Genomic DNA, 21,751 nt, shown 5'->3' on the forward strand with positions numbered 1-21,751 from the left:
GTTCATGTTACCAGTTTTTCATTCCCTCTGCTCTACGAGGGGGGGGGGGGGGGGGAATTTTGATTGTACTAGTTTACTTTTCCCTGCTTGGATACAGAGTAATACTGACAGACTCTACGTGGCACCTCACGGGTATAGGACGGAGTCCGTTAAAACATCTCTGTCTCCATCTGCTGGAGGGGAGGCAAAACCCAGGAGTCTGGACTGATCTGTGGTAGTACAGGAACGAAAATTAGCAGGCAAGGACCAATTTTGCTGTTGGCAGAGCGCTAACATACCGCAGATCGCACCCGCCCCACCTGGTTACTGTCTACTTATAAGCCAGCCCGAATGCACTGAGCCACCATGAATTCCTTGCAATGCCATGCCTCCCTCTTTTTACAGACTTACTGGAAGCAAGCAGGAGAGAGAGAGAGGGAGAGGGAGAGGGGAGCGTGATTGCCTCAGGCCTTCTGACTTCAAATTCAGCACAGCAACATCAGAGTCTGGGAGGGAATCCAGGGAAAAGGTTGTGCTGCAAGCTTTTTTTTTTTTTTTTTTTTAAATCAACTTTACTGCCTCTCCCAGAATAGAGAGAATGTGCTGTTAGCTCCTGCTGCTGGACCCACCAAGGGAACAAAGTCACTGGCGAGCATTTGGTGCTTGACCTCAGACCCCACTGAGTTGGGAGAATCAGTTCCTCCAGGACCATCAGCCAGAGTGCCCAAAGGCACAGTCTACTCTCTCATAGAAAAATGGGCCTAATGCCTTTTTGAGAGTGGCCTACTTGTAGCTAACAGCACCATGGGCATGTTTCTGCACTGTCCATGTGTCTGCACTGTCTGCTGGAGATGGAGAATTACTGAAGAGGTGAAGGTAGGAGGAATGAAGTCAGTTTTGAGCTTTTTCTCTCTATGTAATCTGCTGGCAGGGGAGATATAACCCGCTTATCTGGACTGGTCTGCCATGGATGATAAGGAAAATTTTGTTTTAATTATAGGTGATATTTACCAATTTAGTATATATCCCTTTTGGTTCAGTTTTGGTATGTACATCAGAGAGAGCAGGCATGCAAAAACATATTTTAGGACGCAAAAGATCATTTCAACTTTTTGACTGATGGTGAGAAATGGAACTGGTTACTGTTAGCCAAATTGCAGTTCTTAGAATAATGAAGTTTTGATACCTTTTGTGCATACAAAACATGATGATTTACAACAGACTAAAAAGGGAAATTGCTCAGGCAAAAATCGAGGGAGGAATGCTGCTGCTCAACCTCTTGCAAAGTTAGCTCATTGCAACATTATTGATAGGAAGAACACCACAGCAGCTGCAAAAGACTTTTATTAAAAATATCTGCAAAACGTAGAAAACATTTTATATACAGTGCCACTGGGAGAAAGAAAAAAAAAAAAAGGGTCCATGACAATCCTAGTGAGATTAATAGGCAGCCTCCTCATCACCCATCCAATGTACCCTCTTTCACAATTGCACGTGCAAGATTTCTGGCCAAAGCAAGTCTCAGCATCTCTACTTTTGTAGTCTCAATATCATCATCCTCATCCTAGAAAACAAGACAAACATTTTATACTCAAGATTGTGCTGCTCTGTACATTAACCTGTGGCTCCTAAGGAAGTGGGGCACCGGACATGGAAGTAATGGGCAGGATGCTTTAGCTGACATACCCCTTTTCTGGAGAAACATGCGTGCATTTAAACCCTACACTAACTGTCCATGTTAGAATGAAATTCAGATCCTTAGAAACTGCAGACTATGCAAAGGCGGGGAGGGCGCGGCAGGGTCAGGCTCCCAGCACAGCGGCCATATTTGCCGCTGTGCCGGGGATTGTGTGTGAGCAGTCGGCCGGCAGGCGCAAAAGGTAAAACAAAATTTTTGAGGGGGGTTAGAGTAGAGCTAAGGGGGAGAAAGGTCACAGGAAGGGTTGGGATGGTCAGTTTAGGGGGGAGGGAACGGGGGAAGGCAGCGCGGCTCAGCACGTGCAAGGTGCACAATTGTGCACCCCGACCCCTGATTTTATAACTTGCGTGTGCCTGCGCACGTAAGTTATTAAATCGGGTGTACACGTGCACATGCCGGGTAACGTGCGCACATTACCTGCTATTAATTAAGTTGACTTAGAAAATAGCCACTGCTATTACTGCAATGGTAACATGAAATAGACTTAGTTTTTGGGTACTTGCCAGGTTCTTGTGGCCTGGATTGGGCACTGTTGGAAACGGGATGCTGGGCTTGATGGGCCCTTGGTCTGACCCAGTATGGCATGTTCTTATGTACATCCACGCACAACCTTTTAAAATCTACCCCTTTATTAGCATTTCAAAATATCACATATAATGCATAATACCATCAAAGAGAATCCAAAACTGAATCGTGCATTTGCCAAAATGAAATATTCCATACAAATATAACTATAATAAAGAGGAAAGAAGCCTTGCGCCTTTATCGCTGGTATGTATATTGAGCCCCTCCACTCTCCTTCCCTGTATTCTCCAGCTCCACCCCTCTTCTCTGTACTGCCCAGTCCACTATTTACCACCATATATGGAAATTGAGCTCAGTTTCGCTCTCTGCCTGTTCTCCAGCTCTGCTCCTCTCTCTCGCTCTGAATTGTCCAATCTTCTCTCTCCCACCTCACAGTACATCCAAGCTCGGCCTGCACTTTTCTACTACCATACAATTCAGTTACACTCTTCCTACACTTTGGACAGGCTTTTACTACTAGTAAGGAAATAAGACACAAATATAAAAACATAAATGAAACTAAAAAAGGAGGACCTACTATATGATATGAAAACCAATAAGATCGCCATAAATTAAGTTATAAATGCAGATGAAAGAAAAAAAAAAAGAGGGAAGGGAAAAAAAGTCTAACAAAATTCAAAAAAGGGTTCCTAATTTTAAGAAACTTAATCTGCCAATTCTTAATGTGTAAATTAACTCCTCCATCTTTGCCATGACCCAAACCTTTTGAATAATTCAGCCTAGGTAAGAGGGGAAGACTTCTTTGCATTAACCATTTTGAGGTGATAAGATGCCAGGTACATCACAGCTCAACTTTCTCCTTTAATCTTGAGATGAATGTCCTTGACAGTGAGGTGATTTTGTGAGTCAGGTGTGACTTTCCTAGCCGTGAAGGGATTACCTGCAGCTGTCTTTCAATAGTTTCTCCAGTGTCTGGCTTCACTGCCGCAAGATCTTCCAAACATCGCATTAGCTCATAAGTCTGCTCAGCTGAAAAAATTACCTATATGTATGGGGAAGGGGAAAAAAAAAATCACTTTCATCAATTCAGTTCTAACCTATGATAGCGAATATTATCTCATTTTTCAGATGATCCCTAGATAACATTTTATCCAGAAAAGATTGGGACCAAGCTCCTTTCAGATAATGAAAAGTTCCTCCATTTTATCCAGAAAAGATTGGGACCAAGCTCCATTCAGATAATGGAAAGTTCCTCCCTTTTGCCAGCATCTCTCTATCACCACCTCCTCTCCCTCACCGTGGCCCAATCCACAAGCATAGCTGGCGGCCTGCTACTTCCTTAACCTGCTCCTGCCGTCCACATGATTAACAATGTCAGATCAGGGGTAATGTCTTCAAATAGGTTAATTTTGTACATACCTTGATAGGAATGAACCTCACTCGTAAGCTAGGCTCTGCTGAGTCTGATCTCAGGCTCTCGAATTTACTGCTAATGTCTTCCTAATATTTGCATTGTGCCAAAGAGAGCCGCCTTCTGGAGTTCATAGGGTGGTATATGTACAGGCAATGAAAGTTCACTATGTCAGATCAGCTATTTGAGCTAGATGTTGCTCAGAATTATAACAAACTATGGAGCACTGTGCAATTCAAACAGCTGAACAGTGCAGTAGGGAAAGGTGCCAGCAGCATGAGGAGTGGACTAAAGGCCACACTGAGCTGCCAGCTTTAGTTGCTGGCCATTTAAGGGGAGGTGATAGAGGCATTAATGCTAACTGGAAGTAGGTGCAGCTTAATAAGCTTAAATATCCCCCCCCCCCACCCCCCAAAAAAAAGTCTTAGTAATTGGAAAGCCAGGATCCTGGCACCAGACATTTTCTTGTGTATGAATGGAATTGCTCTTCCATTTAATACATGGGTAAAGAATTTGGATGTATATTTGGAGAATGGCTTTTTCTGCTTGCACATTGCCAGGATCTCCAGCAAAGCATTCTATCACCTGTAGCTAGTTAAAAAAAAATTGAAGCCCTAGGTCTGCAGCAGGGCCCCTGGCTACATTAATATTTATTTTGGGGTTTCTATAACGCAAATCAATTTCTAAGCAGTTTACAAGTTGATATGCATAACACCACAATAGGTAAATGTACATAAATTTAAAAACAAAATAAAACCCCAAAATAAAAAGCAGACACCTTAAGATCATAGTAAAATAAAATCATAAATATATAACAGTTAAATAACAAACAAACTCTCTTAAAACTAAAAAACTGATTAAAACTAAAAAAAAAACAACAAACCAAAAAAAAACCACCCATACAGATTTTTGGTAAGGAACACACATTTAGGAAACCAATCTCATTACAGAGGCAATTGTAGGCATGATTAGATTTAGGTATTAAATGCTTGTTGAAATAAAATCGCTTTTACCAGCTTTCTAAATTTTAGTAGTGAAGTTCTTCCTTTAGCTTTTCAGCAAAAGGTTCCAAAGCTGAGGTCCTTGTACATAAAGCAATTTTTCCCGAAATTCGTCTGAACGAATTTGCTTAAATGATGGTACCGACAAATTTTGATAGGACGATCTCGGAGTCCTTCCCAGCTGATAGATTTTAAGAACAACATTCATTGTTCTTAAAATCTTAAGACCTGGTTGTTCAACCAAGCCTTCTCCTAACTCAATATTCCCAGCTCAGATCCCACTGGTAGACCCCGTCCTTGGCAAATCTCCAAGTTTTCCTTTCGTTCAAATAAACCATCCGCAGTAGCTCCTTTTCCCGCTGAATTTCGCTTCAGTTGGCTTTAAGCCCCGCCAGTCCAGTCCCCACGATTATATACATCGTTTACCAAGTTCTGTATATCCTTATTTTATTCACCCTGTTCATTGTTAAGACATTATCCAAGTTTTACTCACCCTGTTCATTGTAAGACATTATTCTGTCATTGTAATTGTTGGAATGTAAACCGAAGTGATTAGTAACTTTGTTACCTGAACCTCAGTATATAAAAGTGATAAATAAATTGTTGCTGGAGCCATGCATTTAACACCTTTATAAATAATAAGCAAGATCTTACATTTAATTCTCCACACTATTGGTAACCAGTGCAGACTGGCTAAAATAGGAAAATTGGTTCTTACCTGCTAATTTTCTTTCCTGTAGTACCACTGATCAGTAGAGACAGTGGGATGAGCCTCCTGTCCAGCAGAAGGAGACAGAGAAAACTGAAAAGGTATCCTATATCAGGACAGTGCTCACCCTGCGTCCCTTCAGTATAATCGATATCAAAGCAGCCAAAATAGCATAGAGAACCAGGATAAGATCAAGCAAGTAAACAACTGTAACTATCAAAATGAAACAAGAAATTCAAACGTATGAAAAATGCTCTTACACAGCTATCAATATATATATACAGATACCTCCGGTGCCTTACAATTTGGATGAACTTTCAGTGTCTTAAAGCTCAAATAGGAAGTAGAGAATCCCAAAAAGAACCTGTGAAAGAAAACTCCAAGCAGACATAGCAATGTAGATGTAGTCAGGGTGGGAGTCTGGACTGATCCGTGGTACTACAGGAATGAAAATTAGCAGGTAAGAACCAATTTTCCTTTCCCTGTACATACCCGGATCAATCCAGACAGTGGGATGTACCAAAGCTTCCCTAAACAGGGTGAGACTGAGACAGTCCTGCTTGAAGTACCTGTCTGCCGAAAGAGCCAAAGACTGGCACCTGAACATCGAAGCTATAATGATGCGCAAAGGTATATAGGGATTTCCAAGTAGCTGCTCTGCAGATTTCTTGCGGTGAGACTGACAGACTCTCCGCCCAAGAGGTAGCCTGAGAATGTAAAGAGTGAGCTTTTAAGCCCTCCGGAACCGACCGACCCCGACAAATATATGCAGACACAATCGCCTCTTTTAGCCAGCGAGCGACAGTAGCTTTAGAAGCCTTATTCCCCTTACTCGGCCCGCTCCATAAGACAAAGAGATGATCAGAGACTCGAAAATCATTCGTCAGCTGCAAATATAGCAGTAGGACCCTCTTCACATCAAGGCGCCGTAGAGCCACACAGGCGTGTTCGCAATGTCCTCTGGAGAAAAAGCAGGGAGCTCCACTGACTGATTTACATGAAAGGAGGACACAACCTTTGGCAGCGAGGGTAGGACTGTTTGGAGGAAAACACCCGAATCAGAAAAGCGAAGGAAAGGTTCTCTACAAGACAGGACTTGGAGCTCGGACACTCTCCTGGCTGAGGAAATAGAGACCAGAAAGACAGTCTTAAGGGTCAGATCCTTAAGTGTGGCTCGCCGAAGGGTGCCTCGCAAAGAACGTGGAGAACCAAGTTAAGGCTCCATGACGGACAAGTAGCCCGGACAGGTGTGTTCAAGTGCTTAGCCCCCCCTGAGGAACCGAATGACATCTGGATGGGTCGCCAACGCGTAACCATCAACCCGCCCAAGGAGGGAACAGAGCGCCGAAACCTGTACCCGCAAGGTATTGAAAGACAAACCTTTGGAGAGACCATTCTGCAGGAAGGAGAGAACCTGGGACACCAAAGCCTTATGCACAGGAACTCCGGACTCAGCGCACATAGAGTCAAACACTCTCCATACATGAATATAAGCCAGAGAGGTAGAAGTTATACGGGCCCGCAACAGAGTGGAGATAACCTCCTCCTTATAATCCTTCTTCCTTAGTCGTTACTGCTCAAAAGCAATCCGCCTGATCAAAAAATACTGGACCCTGTCGGAGCAGGTTTGGCAGATGGCCGAGATGGAGAGGACCGTTCATAGCGAAGTTCACCAGATCCGTGAATCACGGATTTTGACTTGTGTGCAAATTGTGTTGAGGATATGTTTACTACTACTATTATTCATTGTAACTTGCCTTGACCATTCATTTTTTTAACACAGGGCAAGTAATTACAATTTATAATACATTTTAAAAATCCATTTTTGTTTCCTACTCCCTGCAGCTCTATGGGCTCTCAGGCACTCTTGGCTACAAGAGGATTTCTTTCTGCATTCTGGGAGCTTACAGATAATGGAACTCAGGATAAAAAGTGCTCTATGGCAGTAGTACTCATTCTTTCATGACTACTGTACCCCTTTTAAAACATTTGAGGTGTCTTACGGATGACAGTCCCTGGTCTGCAAAAATTCAAAATTTATAACAAATACTATACTTATTTTTGTTTTTTTCTCTAGCTTGATTGTAAGGGTCTTTTTCCTTGGTCAGGTGTGTGCTTTCATTTTAACTCTTCTAACTTTTATTCTTGGTTCGCCTTTCTAATTTCCCTTATATGCTTGTCTTTTACTCATTCATCTCTTCCCTGTCTCAGATCTTTCTTTAAAAGTCCTGTCCATCTTATCTTTTCCAGCTATTTCTCTGCTATACATCTCTCCTTCCATTTTCCCCTTTATTTCTTTGTTTCCTACCCTTCCACTTCTATCTTTCCCTAGTGATCCCTCTATCTCTTTCCTGTCTTCTCACTCCCACTCCCCATCTCAGCCCTCCATCTCTCTGTCTCTGGCTTCATCCCAGCCTCAATCTAATTCTTTCCCTTGTACCCCATTTTCTTTTCTCCATACCTCTTCCCCACTATTTCCCAGTCTTCTATCTCCCTACCTATTAATCTTTCACCTACTTCAATTAATCTTCCCCTGCTCTAGTCTTCAATATCCCCGCTTTTGCTCTCTCTCCCTACCTCTCCCCATTTGCTCTCTCTAACTCAGCCCCCAGCTCCTTTGCTCTTTCCATCTCCACCCTGATGGCTATGTGTAGATATGCTTCTGACAAGTCCAGAGATGCAAAGAACTCTCCTTTATATATCGCCACTAGGACAGACCTCAGAGTCTCCATGCGGAAACGAGAAACCTTCTCTAAATAAAAAAATCGGGTGAAACGTTCCCTCCTTTTTTGCATCCACAAAATAAATGGAATATCTTCTTGTTCTTTGCTCCACTCCTGGAACTGGCATTATAGCCCCCAGAGGCCGCAAGCGGTCCATCATCTTTTGAACAGCTACCCGCTTGCCATGGGGAGAGTAAGGAGAAGCGATGCAAGCTTCTCATATTGGCTGAGCAAATTCTAATGCATGGCTGTCTCTTCTCACATTAATGACCCATTGGTCCATAGTAATTTTGGCCCAATCCTCGTAAAAGAGCGCTAAACACCCCCAACAACCAAAACAGAAGAGTGGACCTTCCTCGCCTCATTCTGAAGACTTTGGACCTCCAGTTCCCGGATCAGGGTTGTCTTGGAGGGCCTGCCTCCACCCCAAAAGGACTATCTCCAGGACTGTGCTCTCCAGAAACCCTGTCTCAGAGATCCCGCATACTCTTTATTCTGACGAAATTTATCTCGAAAGCGTGTACAAGCAGATAAAAACCTTCTGCCCTTAGGCTTGTTCTCTTGTAGCTTATGCCCTTTGGATTCTCCCAAATGCTTCACTATCTGCTCCAAGTCCTCTCCAAATAAGAGCTTGCCCTTGAATGGAAGGGCACCCAGCTGAGTTCTGCTTACCAGTTTCGCAACCAAAGTAACCTTCTGGTCGACACTGCAGACATCATAATCCTGGAAGATGTTCTGATTAGGTCATATAAGGCATCAGACCCATATGCAACAACTGCTTCAAAACACACTGCTTTTGTTTTGCTGCTGCCACCAAAGGAAAATTAGTTTCTTACCTGATAATTTTCATTCCTGTAGTACCACGGATCAATCCAGACTCCTGGGTTTTGCCCCCCCTCTAGCAGATGGAGACAGAGAAGTTTTCAAAACAAAACTCCACCTTATATACGATGGTGTCACCTACAGTCCGGCAGTATTACTCAATGTCAAAGCAGAATGGTCATGAAAAACCACCATAACTATGTACAATAACCCTTTAACAAGAAAAAACTAACCGGCTCACTGAACCCACATAGGAACCGAACCTGAAGACCCACTTGAGGACAGTCAATCGAAATTTCTGCAGATCTGAAAGCAAATCAAGTAATAATCTAGCGGACTCTCCCTCACTTCCATGCCACTCACAGGCAGGACTCTGGACTGATCCGTGGTACTACAGGAACGAAACTTATCAGGTAAGAAACTAATTTTCCTTTCCCTGTACATACCCGGATCAGTCCAGATTCCTGGGATATACCAGAGCTTCCTTATCTGGGATGAGATCCAGAGAGGCCTGCTCACAGCACTCCTTCTCCAAATCCTCCTGTACCTGGGGTGCTTGGACATCCAGTCTGTAATGTCTCGCAAACGTATGCAAGGATTTCCAAGTAACCGCCCTGCAAATCTCTTGCGGGGAGACCATCTGGCACTCTGCCCAAGACGCTGCTTGCAAACAGGTAGAGTGTGCACGAAGACCAACCGGAAGGGGTCTACCATGTAGCAGCGAGCTATGGTAGTTTTGGAAGCCATCTGTCCTCTTTTGGGACCACTCCATAGCACAAAGAGGTGGTCCAACAAACGAAAGGCATTTGTAACCTCCCGATAACACAGCAAAGTCCTACGAACGTCCAATTTGCGCAAGTCTCTAGACAAGGGATCCAATCGGTCCAACTCTGCAAAGTCCAGCAGCTCCACCGATTGGTTGACATGAAAAGAAGAAATCACTTTCGGTAGAAAGGAAGGAATTGTCCGTAAGGAAACTCCCGAATCCGAAATCCTCAAAAAAGGTTCTCTACAGGAAAGAGCCTGGAGTTCCGACACTCTACGAGCTGAAGTAATGGCCACTAGAAAAATTATCTTCAAGTTGAGATCCTCAAGAGTCGCCCTTTTCAATGGCTCAAAAGGCGCCAAACACAGAGCCTGAAGAACTAAATTCAGACTCCAAGACGGACAAGGATGCTTCACCAGAGGACGCAAGTGTTTCGCCCCCCCATAGAAAACGAGCCACATCAGGATGTGCCGCTAATGCTACTCCTTGAATGGTCCCAAGCAAACAACCAAGAGCAGCCACCTGCACTCTCAGAGAACTACACGACAAGCCCTTGGACAGACCATTTTGTAGAAAATACAGAATATCTGACACCAAAGCCCGAGTAGGGACAACCTCCCGGCCCAAACACCAAGATTCAAAAATCTTCCACACTAACATACGCGAGGATGGTGGAAGTTTTATGCGATCGCAGAAGGGTAGTCACTACGGCGGGAGGATAACCTTTGCGACTTAGCCATTGCCTTTCAAAAGCCATACCACTAGACAGAAGCGATCGACTTCTTCCAAACAAATGGGCCCTTAATGCAGAAGGTCGAGGAGAACTGGAAACTGCAGCGGCCCCACCAACGCTAGATTGAGAAGGTCCGCAAACAATGGACGTCTCAGCCATTCTGGAGCTACCAGGATTACCTCCGCTGGATGGATCTCTATTCGCCTGAGCACCTTGCTGATCAATGGCCACGGCGGGAAGACGTACAACAAGACTCAGTCGACCAGGGCATCTACCCTTTCTGCTCCTGTCTCTCTGCGACGACTGTAGAAACGCGGGGCCTTGGCATTCTGAAACGTTGCCATGAGATCCATGCTGGGCCTGCCCCACGCATCGCATATGAGGCAAAATGCTGCATCCGCCAACTCCCATTCCCGGGGATCTAGGTGGTGCCGACTGAGAAAGTCTGCCTGCACATTTGTCTACGCCAGCTATGTGAGACACTGCTATGCGGACTAAATGCTGCTCCGCCCAGCTGTTCAACTGCCGAGCTTCCACCGCCACTGGCTGACTCCTGGTTCCTCCTTGGCGATTGATATACGCCACCGTGATCACATTGTCTGACAGAATTCTGACCAACCGCCCCTGAAGGAGAGGACGGAACGCTTTCAACGCTAACCACACTGCTCGTGTCTTCAGACGATTGATCGACCACTGAGATTCGTCGCGAGACCAGAAGCCCTGCACCGATTTTCCCTGACATAACGCCCCCCCAACCAGAGAGGCTGGCATCCGTGGTGACCACCGTCCACTCGGGCACTTCCAGGGGAACTCCTCGTGATAAATTGTCCGAGACCAGCCACCACTCGAGACTGGACCTCGCCGCTTCTGTAAGCGGAAGAGGTAGATGAAAAGGTTCGGAGACAGGGTTCCAATGGGAAAGCAATGCGGACTGTAAAGGTCGCATATGAGCAAAGGCCCAGGGTAGCAGCTACTGAGTTGAAGTCATCGAGCCGAGGACCTGCAAATAATCTCGGACTCTGGGAGGATCCTTGAGCAACAAGCCTCTCACTGCTCCTGAGAAATCCTCCTTTGAACTTTGTCTTTTTTTTTTTTTTCAATTAAAGTAAAATTGTTCAAGAACAAATTCACCCTAACTCAAACCAAAGCCTAGGAAAAACTAAGCAAGCAGCCCAGACTTTAGGTTTTGAACCTCCACCATCTGCTGGAGACAGAGAAATACTGCCGGACTATAGGTGGCACCATCCTATATAAGGCAGAGTTTTGCTTTGAAAACTTCTGTCTCCATCTGCTAGAGGGGGGTGGCAAAACCCAGGAGTCTGGACTGATCTGGGTACGTACAGGGAACGTCAACTGCATCCCCTGCAACTCCTGGACCCAGTGCAGGCATGCCCTCTGCATAAAACTGCTGCAAACCACAGTCCTTATGCATAGGGCCAAGACCTAAAAAATCTTCTTGAGGTGGACCTCCAACTTTTGATCCTGCACATCTCTTAATGCAGCAGACCCTGCCACCAGACTAGTAGTCTTCTTGGTTATCGCTGACACTGAAGCATCCACCTTCGTAAGTGCCAAAAGCTCCAATGTCTCTTCTAGTAATGGATAGAGCTTCACCCTTGCTCTGCCAACCTTCAAGCTGAACTCAGGGATGTCACATTCCCGAACCACCAGTTTCTTCACACACTTATGGAACCAAAAGGCTTTCGCTGGGCCCCTCAATCTGTCAAATACAGGATCTGCCCCATCCAGGTCATATTCTTCTTGCAAAATCTTGATTCTAAGCTCCTTCAGAACATATGGAATCAAGGGCCAGAGCTCCTCCTTGCGGAAAAAGTGCACCACCTTAGGGTCATCCCCCTTGGCTACTGGAATCTCTTCTAGTCCCTCATCCAAGTCCGCCTCATCTTGCGCTGACTCAGCTCCTGGAGAAACTTCTGTCACAGCATCGGCATTTTCTGAGTCATCCATATTCCTCTTGGGACTATTTGGATGAGGGGAAAGACCCAAAATCCACTGAATACTCGTCGACTGCTTTCTTTTTACCATCCCAGGTTCCTTCCCCAGCTGAGAACCAATGGAAGACCAAGACCAAGGAACAACCACCCCGCTGCTTTCTTGGCTAAATAAGCCCTGTGCATAAGTAGCACACACTCTGGCAAAAAAGCCTGGGACTCATCTGAATCTTGGTCCAGAGCCGCCTCCTCTGAACCAGAGCCTCTTTGTCCTTCCACGGGGTCAGGTACTGCCAGTGACAAATGTGGTGGGGAAGCCCCTGCTTCTCCCGCCAACCCTGCTGTCCCATGAAGAAAATTTAAAATGGCCATCTATCCCGTGCTGATGGGGAAAGCCTCAGCGTGAGTGGCTAACACCCGCAGGGCTTGCTTAGCCTTTGGGTCAATGCTCAGCTGTTCCAATGTGCCTTCCCCACCCGAAATATAGCAGGTACACAAACCAGCCTGAAAGAGACACGATCAGCAATCTCCACCCGATCAGTAAGACAAGCCGCAAACCATGCTTATCACGTGGCGCCACAAGCCAACTGCTGACCAAAGTGAAAACAGAAGACACCCAGAAAAGGCTTTAAAGGGGAGCAGCTCCACTTACCTTAATCGTCCCCACCAGAGGCTAGGTACTGTGATCAGTGCACACAGCAAGGCAGCCACACTATAGCTTTTTTTTTTTTTTTTTTTAATGCCACCGCTAGCCAAAGCAATAAAAGATAAAGTAAAATACTTCCTCTGCTCAGCCAGGTGTTTGTAAGCAGAGCTGCCAGCGCTAATCAATTTTGCTTCGTGGAGGTTGAGGAATCTGGACCACCAGATATACACCCCAAGGGATCCAGGACCAAGTTTCCACCAACTCCCTGCTCGTCCTCCTCAAATCGGGGGGGGGGGGGGGGGGGGGTGTGTGACTCCACCAGGACCTAACAAGCGCCTGGAAGGAATTGAAAATCTAATTTTTTTCTCTCTCAAAATTTTTTTTTTTTTTTTAATACTCTAGACCAGTGGTTCTCAACCTTTTTCCCATCGTGACACACCTGACAGACCACGCTCACATGTGACACCCTGCTCATTACAATTCACGGCGGAAAGAAGAAATAAAGGTCCAGTATTAATTTTGTTAAGAATGACACAAGGAAAAGATATGTATTCTGTCTGAAAGGAAATTGCATAAATAGTAAACATCCCACACCAAATCAGCACCAATTTCCAGCACTTAAACAGTAACCACCTTACCTAAGAAAAGGCAACACTGAAAATATTACACCAAGCCAATACATCTACTATTAGGAAAATGGACCAAGTCAGGCTGCTATAGAGTCCTACACAGAAACTACACGCCAGCAGAAAACCTCACCTAAATCACATGTGCTGACCCTCACCTAACTAAGAATAAAGAGACCAAAACGCATAACTAGAAACATGCAGACTCTGTATAAAGTGTAACAAAGGAAAAAAAGAAACATCACCCATCCTTATAAAACAAATCAAGAAATATAAAATCAGTAGCAGTAAAACCATACTAACAAAAGAACAGATTATTTCAAAACAGCTGATGAATGGAATATCCAATAATTAAAAACTTATCAAAAATTTCTAGATACCAATAAAATATTTAAAAATAGACACAAAGACCCAGTAATGAAAAATAATAAGGATACAAAAAATGTTTGCTCTGCATACCTGGGAACGTTTGATATCCGCTGATTATAATCCATGTTTCTGTATTATTAATTTATAGTTTGTAATTTTGTTAACTTATTGTTCAATTACTTAATTCTGTCCTATCTTCCGACATCCATGTTTTTACTCTCCCTGTTTTAATGTAACTTCTCTTTTCCACTTATACGTTAATTGGTTTTTCCCCTTGTTCTAATGTAAACCGGTACGATAAGACCTGGTCTTGAGTGTCGGTATAGTAAAAGAAGTTAAATAAATAAAAATAAATATCCAGGTGCCCTGAGATTGTTTTGAATTAGCAAGAGGAGGGATGGTATGCTTGCAACTTTTTCCTCTCTCTATCTCTCACACTGGCTCTCAATCGCTCACATATACACATGCTTTTTCTCTCTCACCTATATAGGCTCTTAATTACACATTTACCACATGCTGTCTATCTTTTCACACTTACACAAACAGGCTCTCAATCACACACATACATGCTGTCTTTTTCTCTCACACAGACTCATTCACATGCTTACAAACATGCTCTCTCTCTTTCTCTCATTTACACACAGGGTCTCACTCACATACTCACTCACCTAAACCAGCTCTGTCACACAAAGACACACATGCTCTCTCTTTCACACTTGTTCTCACTCACATACTCACATGCTCCCTCACCTAAACCAGCTCTCAATCACAAACATACTCTCTTTCACATATTCAGGTTCTCAATCATTCACATACATGCTATCACACACACACACACACACACAGGATCTCAAACACATATGCTTGCTCATTCACTCTCTCCCCCTTCCCCCGAATAGTGGCAGCAGCAGCCTCCTCCCAACCCTAAAGGCAGCAGCAACCTCCTTCATTTTCAGCACTCGCGGAGAAAGGAGTCCCTTCGGCCGCAAGGGTTGACGTTGTTCCTCATTTTACTCCAAGCTGCGCTACTCATCCTTCAGGCCGATGCTGCCCGCACTAGCATGGTCTCTTCTTCTCGCACACGCACCTGCTGCTCACCACTTCCTCTTCCGGGGCGCAGGAAGAAGAGAGCATGCCAGTGACGCTGACTCCAGCTCTCCTGCCGCGTTCCGCCCAGGCTATCAGCATTTTAAGCCCGGGCAGAGGACCTATTTCACTTGGGTAGGGGGAGCAGCTGGGTCAGTGGGGGACCGGGAAGTGTGGCGACACACCTGCGTGTTCTTGGCGACACACCGGTTGAGAACCGCTGCTCTAGACTGCAGGTTTTATACCACTACCATCTGAAGGAGACAGAAAAATACTTAGGGACCGCAGGAGGCACACTAGGCTATAGGGTAGTGTCAATTAAACTTTTCTGTCTCCATCTGGTTGTAGGGAGTCAAAAACCAGGAGTCTGGACAGAACTGTGGTATGAACAGGAACAAGCTTTCACGTCCCCCTGAGCGAGAACTGCTCTATTGTATTCAGAACTGCATATATTTCAGTTAGAGAACCTTGCATATTGACAGCTTATCGGTAGTGAGATATCCTACTATCCTGTAAAAAGAAAAAAAAAACCCCCAAAATGGTTAGCATCAGCAAAAGCCTCTCTATAATGGAGGAGACTCATAGGAACAGAATCTACACCCTACCATCCTGTGTAGGACAAACATCTTAATTTCTCACTTCAAACTGCAACCTGGCTATTTTAAAGAGGGTCTTCTTATTCAGCTTTACCACATGCCGAATCTGAAACCAAAAGGGGGAAGGAGACAGCTCAGAACTATCCTGCTCACCTGTTTCTGCTCCAGGAGGGGCAGGGCATCCATTAGCAGGGTCATCCAGAAGGAGCAGGGAGCAATCCGAGCAGTCATCAGCGAGAGCAGCAACTTGGCAGCTTCTGAGAAACACTTCTTACCATATAGACGGTGAAATTCTCGATATTTCCCTAAAGAGAAACAGGTCAGATTCCATGGAAAGCAGTTGTAATTTCAGTCATGGGAAAATCTTACTTAGAAAATCTGATTTCTCTCTAGTCTCAATCTGTAACCTCAATGGACCTAGTTCTCCACAGGAAGGGTGCACAACCATGCCTCCTACCTGCCAATTAAAGACTGTATCTAAAATGATCAGTATACAGAATGAGGGCATAAAGAGAAAGAAGGAGATAAGACCCCCAACACCTTCCTTTACTACAAGGGAAACATTCAGACAGATGTTTCTCACCAAGAAATGTAAGCCTGTCACTGAGCAACATGGCTGGGCCCAAGTTATCAATGAGGTCAAGGTCAGAGAAACTGCCACGCTCACAGTAATCCTTCAGAAACCTGCAAAAGCAAATAAAAGGAGTCAATGGTGTGTCAGGGAGAGATATCGGCCATAGTGTAGGCAAAAAGGAGTCAATATGAGGATCAATGGGGGGGGGGGGGGGAGAGGGCAGGCAACATTAAGTTTTCAGTTGCACAAACGCTTCAGCTCTTAACAGATTTACCCATCATGATCCAAGCAGAGCAAAAGTCATAATCCCTTGAGGTGTCTGGAGATTCACCTGTCTGAGATGAGTGTGGCAAAGGCTGCATCTTTTGCCCGGATGCTCCATGACAAGGCCGAGCCTAAGCGATTGTTCCGCACTGCTTTCATTGCCATGGATTTGCAGATGCTCCGGACTTGAAAGGGAAGCCAAGAGACAAACATTCAATTTAACTTCCAAACTTAGGCCTGGGTACTTTGCACAATTCACCACAAAAGAAACACTGCAGCCAGTATGTAATTATTTACAAAAAAAAAAAAAAAGAGATATTCAGATAAAACTAATTAAAAAAAAGAAATTGTGCTGCAGCAAAGGGATTTCACCACACAATCCTAACTTTAAATTTCACTTTAATACCGTTATGTACAAAGGAGAGTACCTTGTTCTCCCATCTGTCTCTGCTCACAGATTCTCAGCACTTTAAGGGCTTTTTTCTCAGTGTTGAGTGGGATCCGCTCAATGTGGAGCTCCAGATACACACGCCCGAGCTCCGGACAGTGGTCAAAATAATCCACCCCCAGCTGCCACAAGCTTCACAGGGAAGAGCACAAAAAGAAGTGAACACAACTCTCAGTAACATGCTATAGGTACAGAAAACGAGAAGCCAGAGCACACACAGAAGGGATGCAGCCTACAATGAAGAGAAACAACCAAGACTCAGGAAATTTAGACATGCGCATCTTCTTCAGCCCTTCTTATGGTTTAAAAGCCCCAGCAACTTTTAGTCTGTTTATCCTGCCAGTGAACCCAGCCCTTGCCGTTGTAGGCTTTCAAACCAGTTTGCAGGTCAGCTCAGCCTTCTAAATCAGCAGTGCTCAAAGCAGTCTTTGGGTCCTGCCCTCCGCTTACCTCCCCACCCCCCAATGGATTTATTTACAGTATATCCCTAATAAAACATGCCTGATATATGTTTGCATATACAACATATGCAAATATATCATGCATATTCATTGGAAATACTTTGAAAAGCATGAGCACCACTCTTCTAGATTACTTACTACTTCATCAAAATCTCCCCTGCCTTTAACACAAAAGTTACCATTCAAAGTCAAATGTCTGCAATTAGAGCCAGCTCTCTGAAGCACTAGTATATGAAGACAAAATCCGATTCCTACCTGTGATGGGCAAAGAGTCCAGATGCATATTCCAGCAAGAGGAACTCACGCATGTTGGAGCCAAAACTGAAACAAGAATCACATGGGATATTGCCTGAGCAACATGAAACATATATAAGAAGGCAGTACACAGCATGATTACACTTTACTATAATATCCCTGACAGTTAAACTTTTAAAGCCTTCGCTTTTCCCTTCTTTAAATGTTACCTTTTTCCTCTTTCCTCCCAAGCTCTTCAGTAGTTAGACCTACTTGGCAAACCCCATGCAAGCTTTCACATAATCACAAAATGGAAGTCCTAAAGAACTTTTATTTACTATCTCTTCTCCTTCCCTACAGTTCTAGTTTGAAGGCGGTTTGAAGATTTACACTGTTAAGATAATATCAACTAATCTAACTTTCCATCCCCTCATACACACTTAAAATATAATCACTACTTAACCATATGGTTTCTCCCATGGCAGCCGAACCTGTCATTAAAACAGCCCTCGCAGCTGACCCAATGAGCAAGGAATCAACTTCTGCTTCCCAACAAGTTAAATATAGAGCTTTATAGGCTAGGGAGTTTGTTCACATTCTCCACGTGGGTAGGAATCCCAGATTTCAAGCAACACCACCACCTACTGACCTACTCAAGAATACACTTGCATTAGGTTCCATAAGAGAGCCTCAACCACAGGACTGTCAGGAATTAAAAGCAGAGAAAATCTATGTATAGCCATAAAAAAAAGGGCCACGGTGCAGACTGTAACTGGAGTGGAAGCTCAAGTAGCAGGCTGTTAAGCAAAAATAATTACTCAGCTTGCTACAATGATACATCAGAACATACTAAAGACAACTTCTTTTTCTTTTTTTCTTTTGTTTCTATTTTATTTATATTCTGCTTTTTGGTACTTCAAAGCAGATTACACTGAGATACTGTAAGTATTTCTCTTTCACCAGAGGGCCACTAAGCAGCTGTGATGGTTTTTGGCAGGAGGGGTCCCACTATTGTGGGGTTCGTCACCATGAGAAGGGCCCCCCCAAAAAAATAACACCACGGCTGTATTGTGGCATTGTTTTGTCTTGTGACAAAATGCAGCATCAGCCCTTTAGGTGTGATGGTGACTCCAACCTCACAGGATAGCAATCACCTTAAAGGGCCATGCCGTAAATTAAAAAACAAAAAACCCCCAAAACAAACAGGCAGCTCAAAAAAGGAAAAAGGTGCGAGGTGGGGGTCAAAGTAGACTACCTGTTCACTCCCTGCCACTTGAAGCAGTCCCAACAACCCAACGAAAAAAATAGTAGTCCATGCGACTGAGGCCCCCCATCTCCCCGAAACCCCCAACCCTGACTGAAGAAAATAACGTATGATCCCCACCCCTCTATCTTAACAAATAGGGCCTCCCAATGGGAAAAACACATTGTTGGGGTATAGGGTCCCCAGCCCCCCCAAGTTAGAATAAATCACTGGTGTCAAGTTTACATCCCCCACTCCCCTTCAAACCCTCCTACCATACCCCCAACGTCAAAAATCCCAAAATGATCCACTGTTAGGGCCCGGTCAGTTCCATTTTTCAAAATGGCGCTGACCTGATCTCACTCTAGTCATGTTAGTGAGGCAAGGTCAGGTCTGCACTATTTTGAAAAATGGCATCAACCAGGCCCAGGACCCCAACGATGGATCGCTTTGGGATTTTCGAGGTTATGGGTTGTAGGAGGGGAGTGAGGGGATGGTGTAAACTTGATACCAATGATTTATTCTGACTTGGGAGAAAGGGGGGCTGGAGCCCCTATACGCCAACGATGCTCTTTTTACCTTTGGAGGAGACATGCCAGGCTCAATTTGTTAGAAAGGGAGAGTGGGTTAAACATTCTTTATTTTCTTTGGACAGGGTTGGGAAGGAAGGAGGCTGTCATTGCATGGACTACTATTTGTTTTCCATTGGGTTGTTGGGCTGCCTCAAGTAGCGGCCCTGGGGTTAGCAGGGAATCAACTTTGATGCCCTCACATCTTTTTCCGTGGGATTTTCATTTTTTGCATGGCCCTTGAAATCTAGCCTCGGGACCTAGGTGAGAGGCCAAAGGTTCCGTGTTAGATTACCATTTCCCCGAGGAAGCACCGTTAATTTATTGCGGCTGACAACTTTCTAAGTTGGCTGCGTTAGGCAATTTTGAAGTTAATAACTTATCAATGAGCTTCTCTGAATGGATTGGAGAAATTACTTATCTGATAATTTCATTTTCCTTAGTGTAGACAGATGGACTCAGGACCAATGAGTTGTGCTCCCCTGCCAGCAGGTGGAGACTAAGGAAAACAAAATTATCAGGTAAGTAATTTCTCCATTTCCTAGCGTGTAGGCAGATGGACTCAGGACCAATGGGATGTAAAAAAGCTACTCCCGATCAGGGTGGGAGGCTGCCTGCGGTCCAGTTAATAACCACCCTTGCAAAGGCTAGGTCTTTCTCAGGTCTGTATGTCTGGCAGTGGACAAGGAGGACCATGTTGCTGCTTGGCAGATATCAATGGGGGATAGCAGTCTAACTTCCGCCAATGAGACTGCCTGAACCCTGGTGGAATGAGCTTTAACCTGAGAAGGTAATGGCTTTCCTGCTTCCACATAGGTTCCCGTGACCACCTCCTTAATCCAGCGAGCTATGGTAGCCCGTGAAGTTAGTTTGCCCTGCTTCCTTCCACTGTGAAGGACAAATAGGCAGTCTTTCTTTTGGACAAGTTCTGAAACTTCCAGATACCGCACCAAAAGTCTACAGACATTCAAATGACAGAGGCAGTGGATATCACCTTCTGTACCCGACTTGTCAATATACAATAACTTTCAAAAGTGGAGCGGGGCAGATGAAGGTCCTGTCTAGGGCCTTCATGAGTATGAAATGCCTAATTTGAGCATAAGCCAAGAAATCCTGGGCAGGCAAGTGATAGGAACTTTGTAATTCAGAAAAGGGGATCATTCCCTGAGCCCAGAGTTGACCTAAATTGATCAAGCCGTTAACTTCCCACCTCTTAAAGACCGGGTTTTCCCTTCCCATAGGAAAGTCCCTGAGATATCCAGAGTGTGATAGGTCCGAATATTGCTTGTGTCCTGTTAACTTACATCTCCATCGTTTCCAAACCATAAGGGTGGAACATAGACTTGGGGGAAGTGACGCCAGTTCTTTCAGGGAATGGAACATGAGCCAGTGTATTGCCTGTAGTGGCGTCACTCCTGTCCAGGCCTGCTCAATTCGTAGCCATTGCTTAGGGTCACTCCAATTATGGCTATTACATATTTCAATTGGGAAGCTATATAGTAATGTAGAAGGGATCGAAAACTCAGCCCCCCCCCCTGTAGCCGGGGCTTATATATGGTCTGCCGAGTAACCCAATGGGGGCGCCTGCGCCAAACATCTTACGTTGAAGGGGCCTCAATGCACTCTCAGGGAGATAACAGAGAAGAGCTTGGAAAAGATAACTAATTTTCGGTAATAAACTCATTTTAATCGCAGCCATCCTTCCAAATCATGAAAGCCCTTTTTTCCCCATCTGTCTATAGTTTAAGCGTACTAGACTGTCAAGATCTGTTCTGATTCTGTTATGTTTTAGCGGTGTTTGGGTGGATTCTTGGGTACTGTGGCAGATGACCATGCCCATGGGGAGGAGCCCCATGGGGAGCCACAGCACTGGGCTAGACTCAGGACGCACAAACACAGAATTAGATCTTTTACTGTACAGCTTGATGTGTACCACCAGAGGTGGCAGTAGTGAGGAGATCCAGAGGTAGCAGTCTCGGGACCCTCGGTAGAGGGTAGCAGTCTCGGGACCCTCGGTAGAGGGAACCCGTCTCACCACGTTGGTATAGGGGATTCCAGTGTAGGTTTCCCAGCAAGGCAATGCTGTAGATGAGTCAGACAGAGTTAGGTTACTCACTAGATGGTAACTGTAGGTTGGCGATTCCACCAGGCTGAAGTAGATGGTACAGGCAACGAGGCAGGGAGAGCAGGCCCTCGAACAGCGAGTACCTGATCCCAGTAAGGCACCTGAAATAAAGCAGAGGGCCCCCGAGGAGCGGGTACCCAGGTTAGAGATTACCCCGAAGGGCAGAGAGAGAGCTTCCAGCAGCAGCACG

At 44.9% G+C, this 21,751-nt stretch overlaps 1 protein-coding gene across 1 annotated transcript in view; it reads right to left on the reverse strand.

Annotated features, from left to right (window-relative positions):
• Positions 1-1,305: 1,305 nt before the first annotated feature.
• Positions 1,306-21,751, reverse strand: part of NUP85 (nucleoporin 85) — a 108,351-nt gene continuing 87,905 nt past the window's right edge. Inside the window, exons 13-19 of the mRNA XM_029600559.1 lie at positions 17,646-17,711; positions 16,910-17,061; positions 16,549-16,666; positions 16,227-16,327; positions 15,797-15,948; positions 3,144-3,245; positions 1,306-1,543 (exon numbers count right to left, since the gene is read on the reverse strand). Of these exons, the coding sequence (XP_029456419.1) occupies positions 1,439-1,543; positions 3,144-3,245; positions 15,797-15,948; positions 16,227-16,327; positions 16,549-16,666; positions 16,910-17,061; positions 17,646-17,711 (796 nt within the window). The 3' untranslated portion in view covers positions 1,306-1,438. The remainder of the gene's footprint in view (positions 1,544-3,143; positions 3,246-15,796; positions 15,949-16,226; positions 16,328-16,548; positions 16,667-16,909; positions 17,062-17,645; positions 17,712-21,751) is intronic.

The sequence above is a fragment of the Rhinatrema bivittatum genome, chromosome 4, assembly GCF_901001135.1.
Source record: "Rhinatrema bivittatum chromosome 4, aRhiBiv1.1, whole genome shotgun sequence".
Taxonomy (NCBI): domain Eukaryota; kingdom Metazoa; phylum Chordata; class Amphibia; order Gymnophiona; family Rhinatrematidae; genus Rhinatrema; species Rhinatrema bivittatum.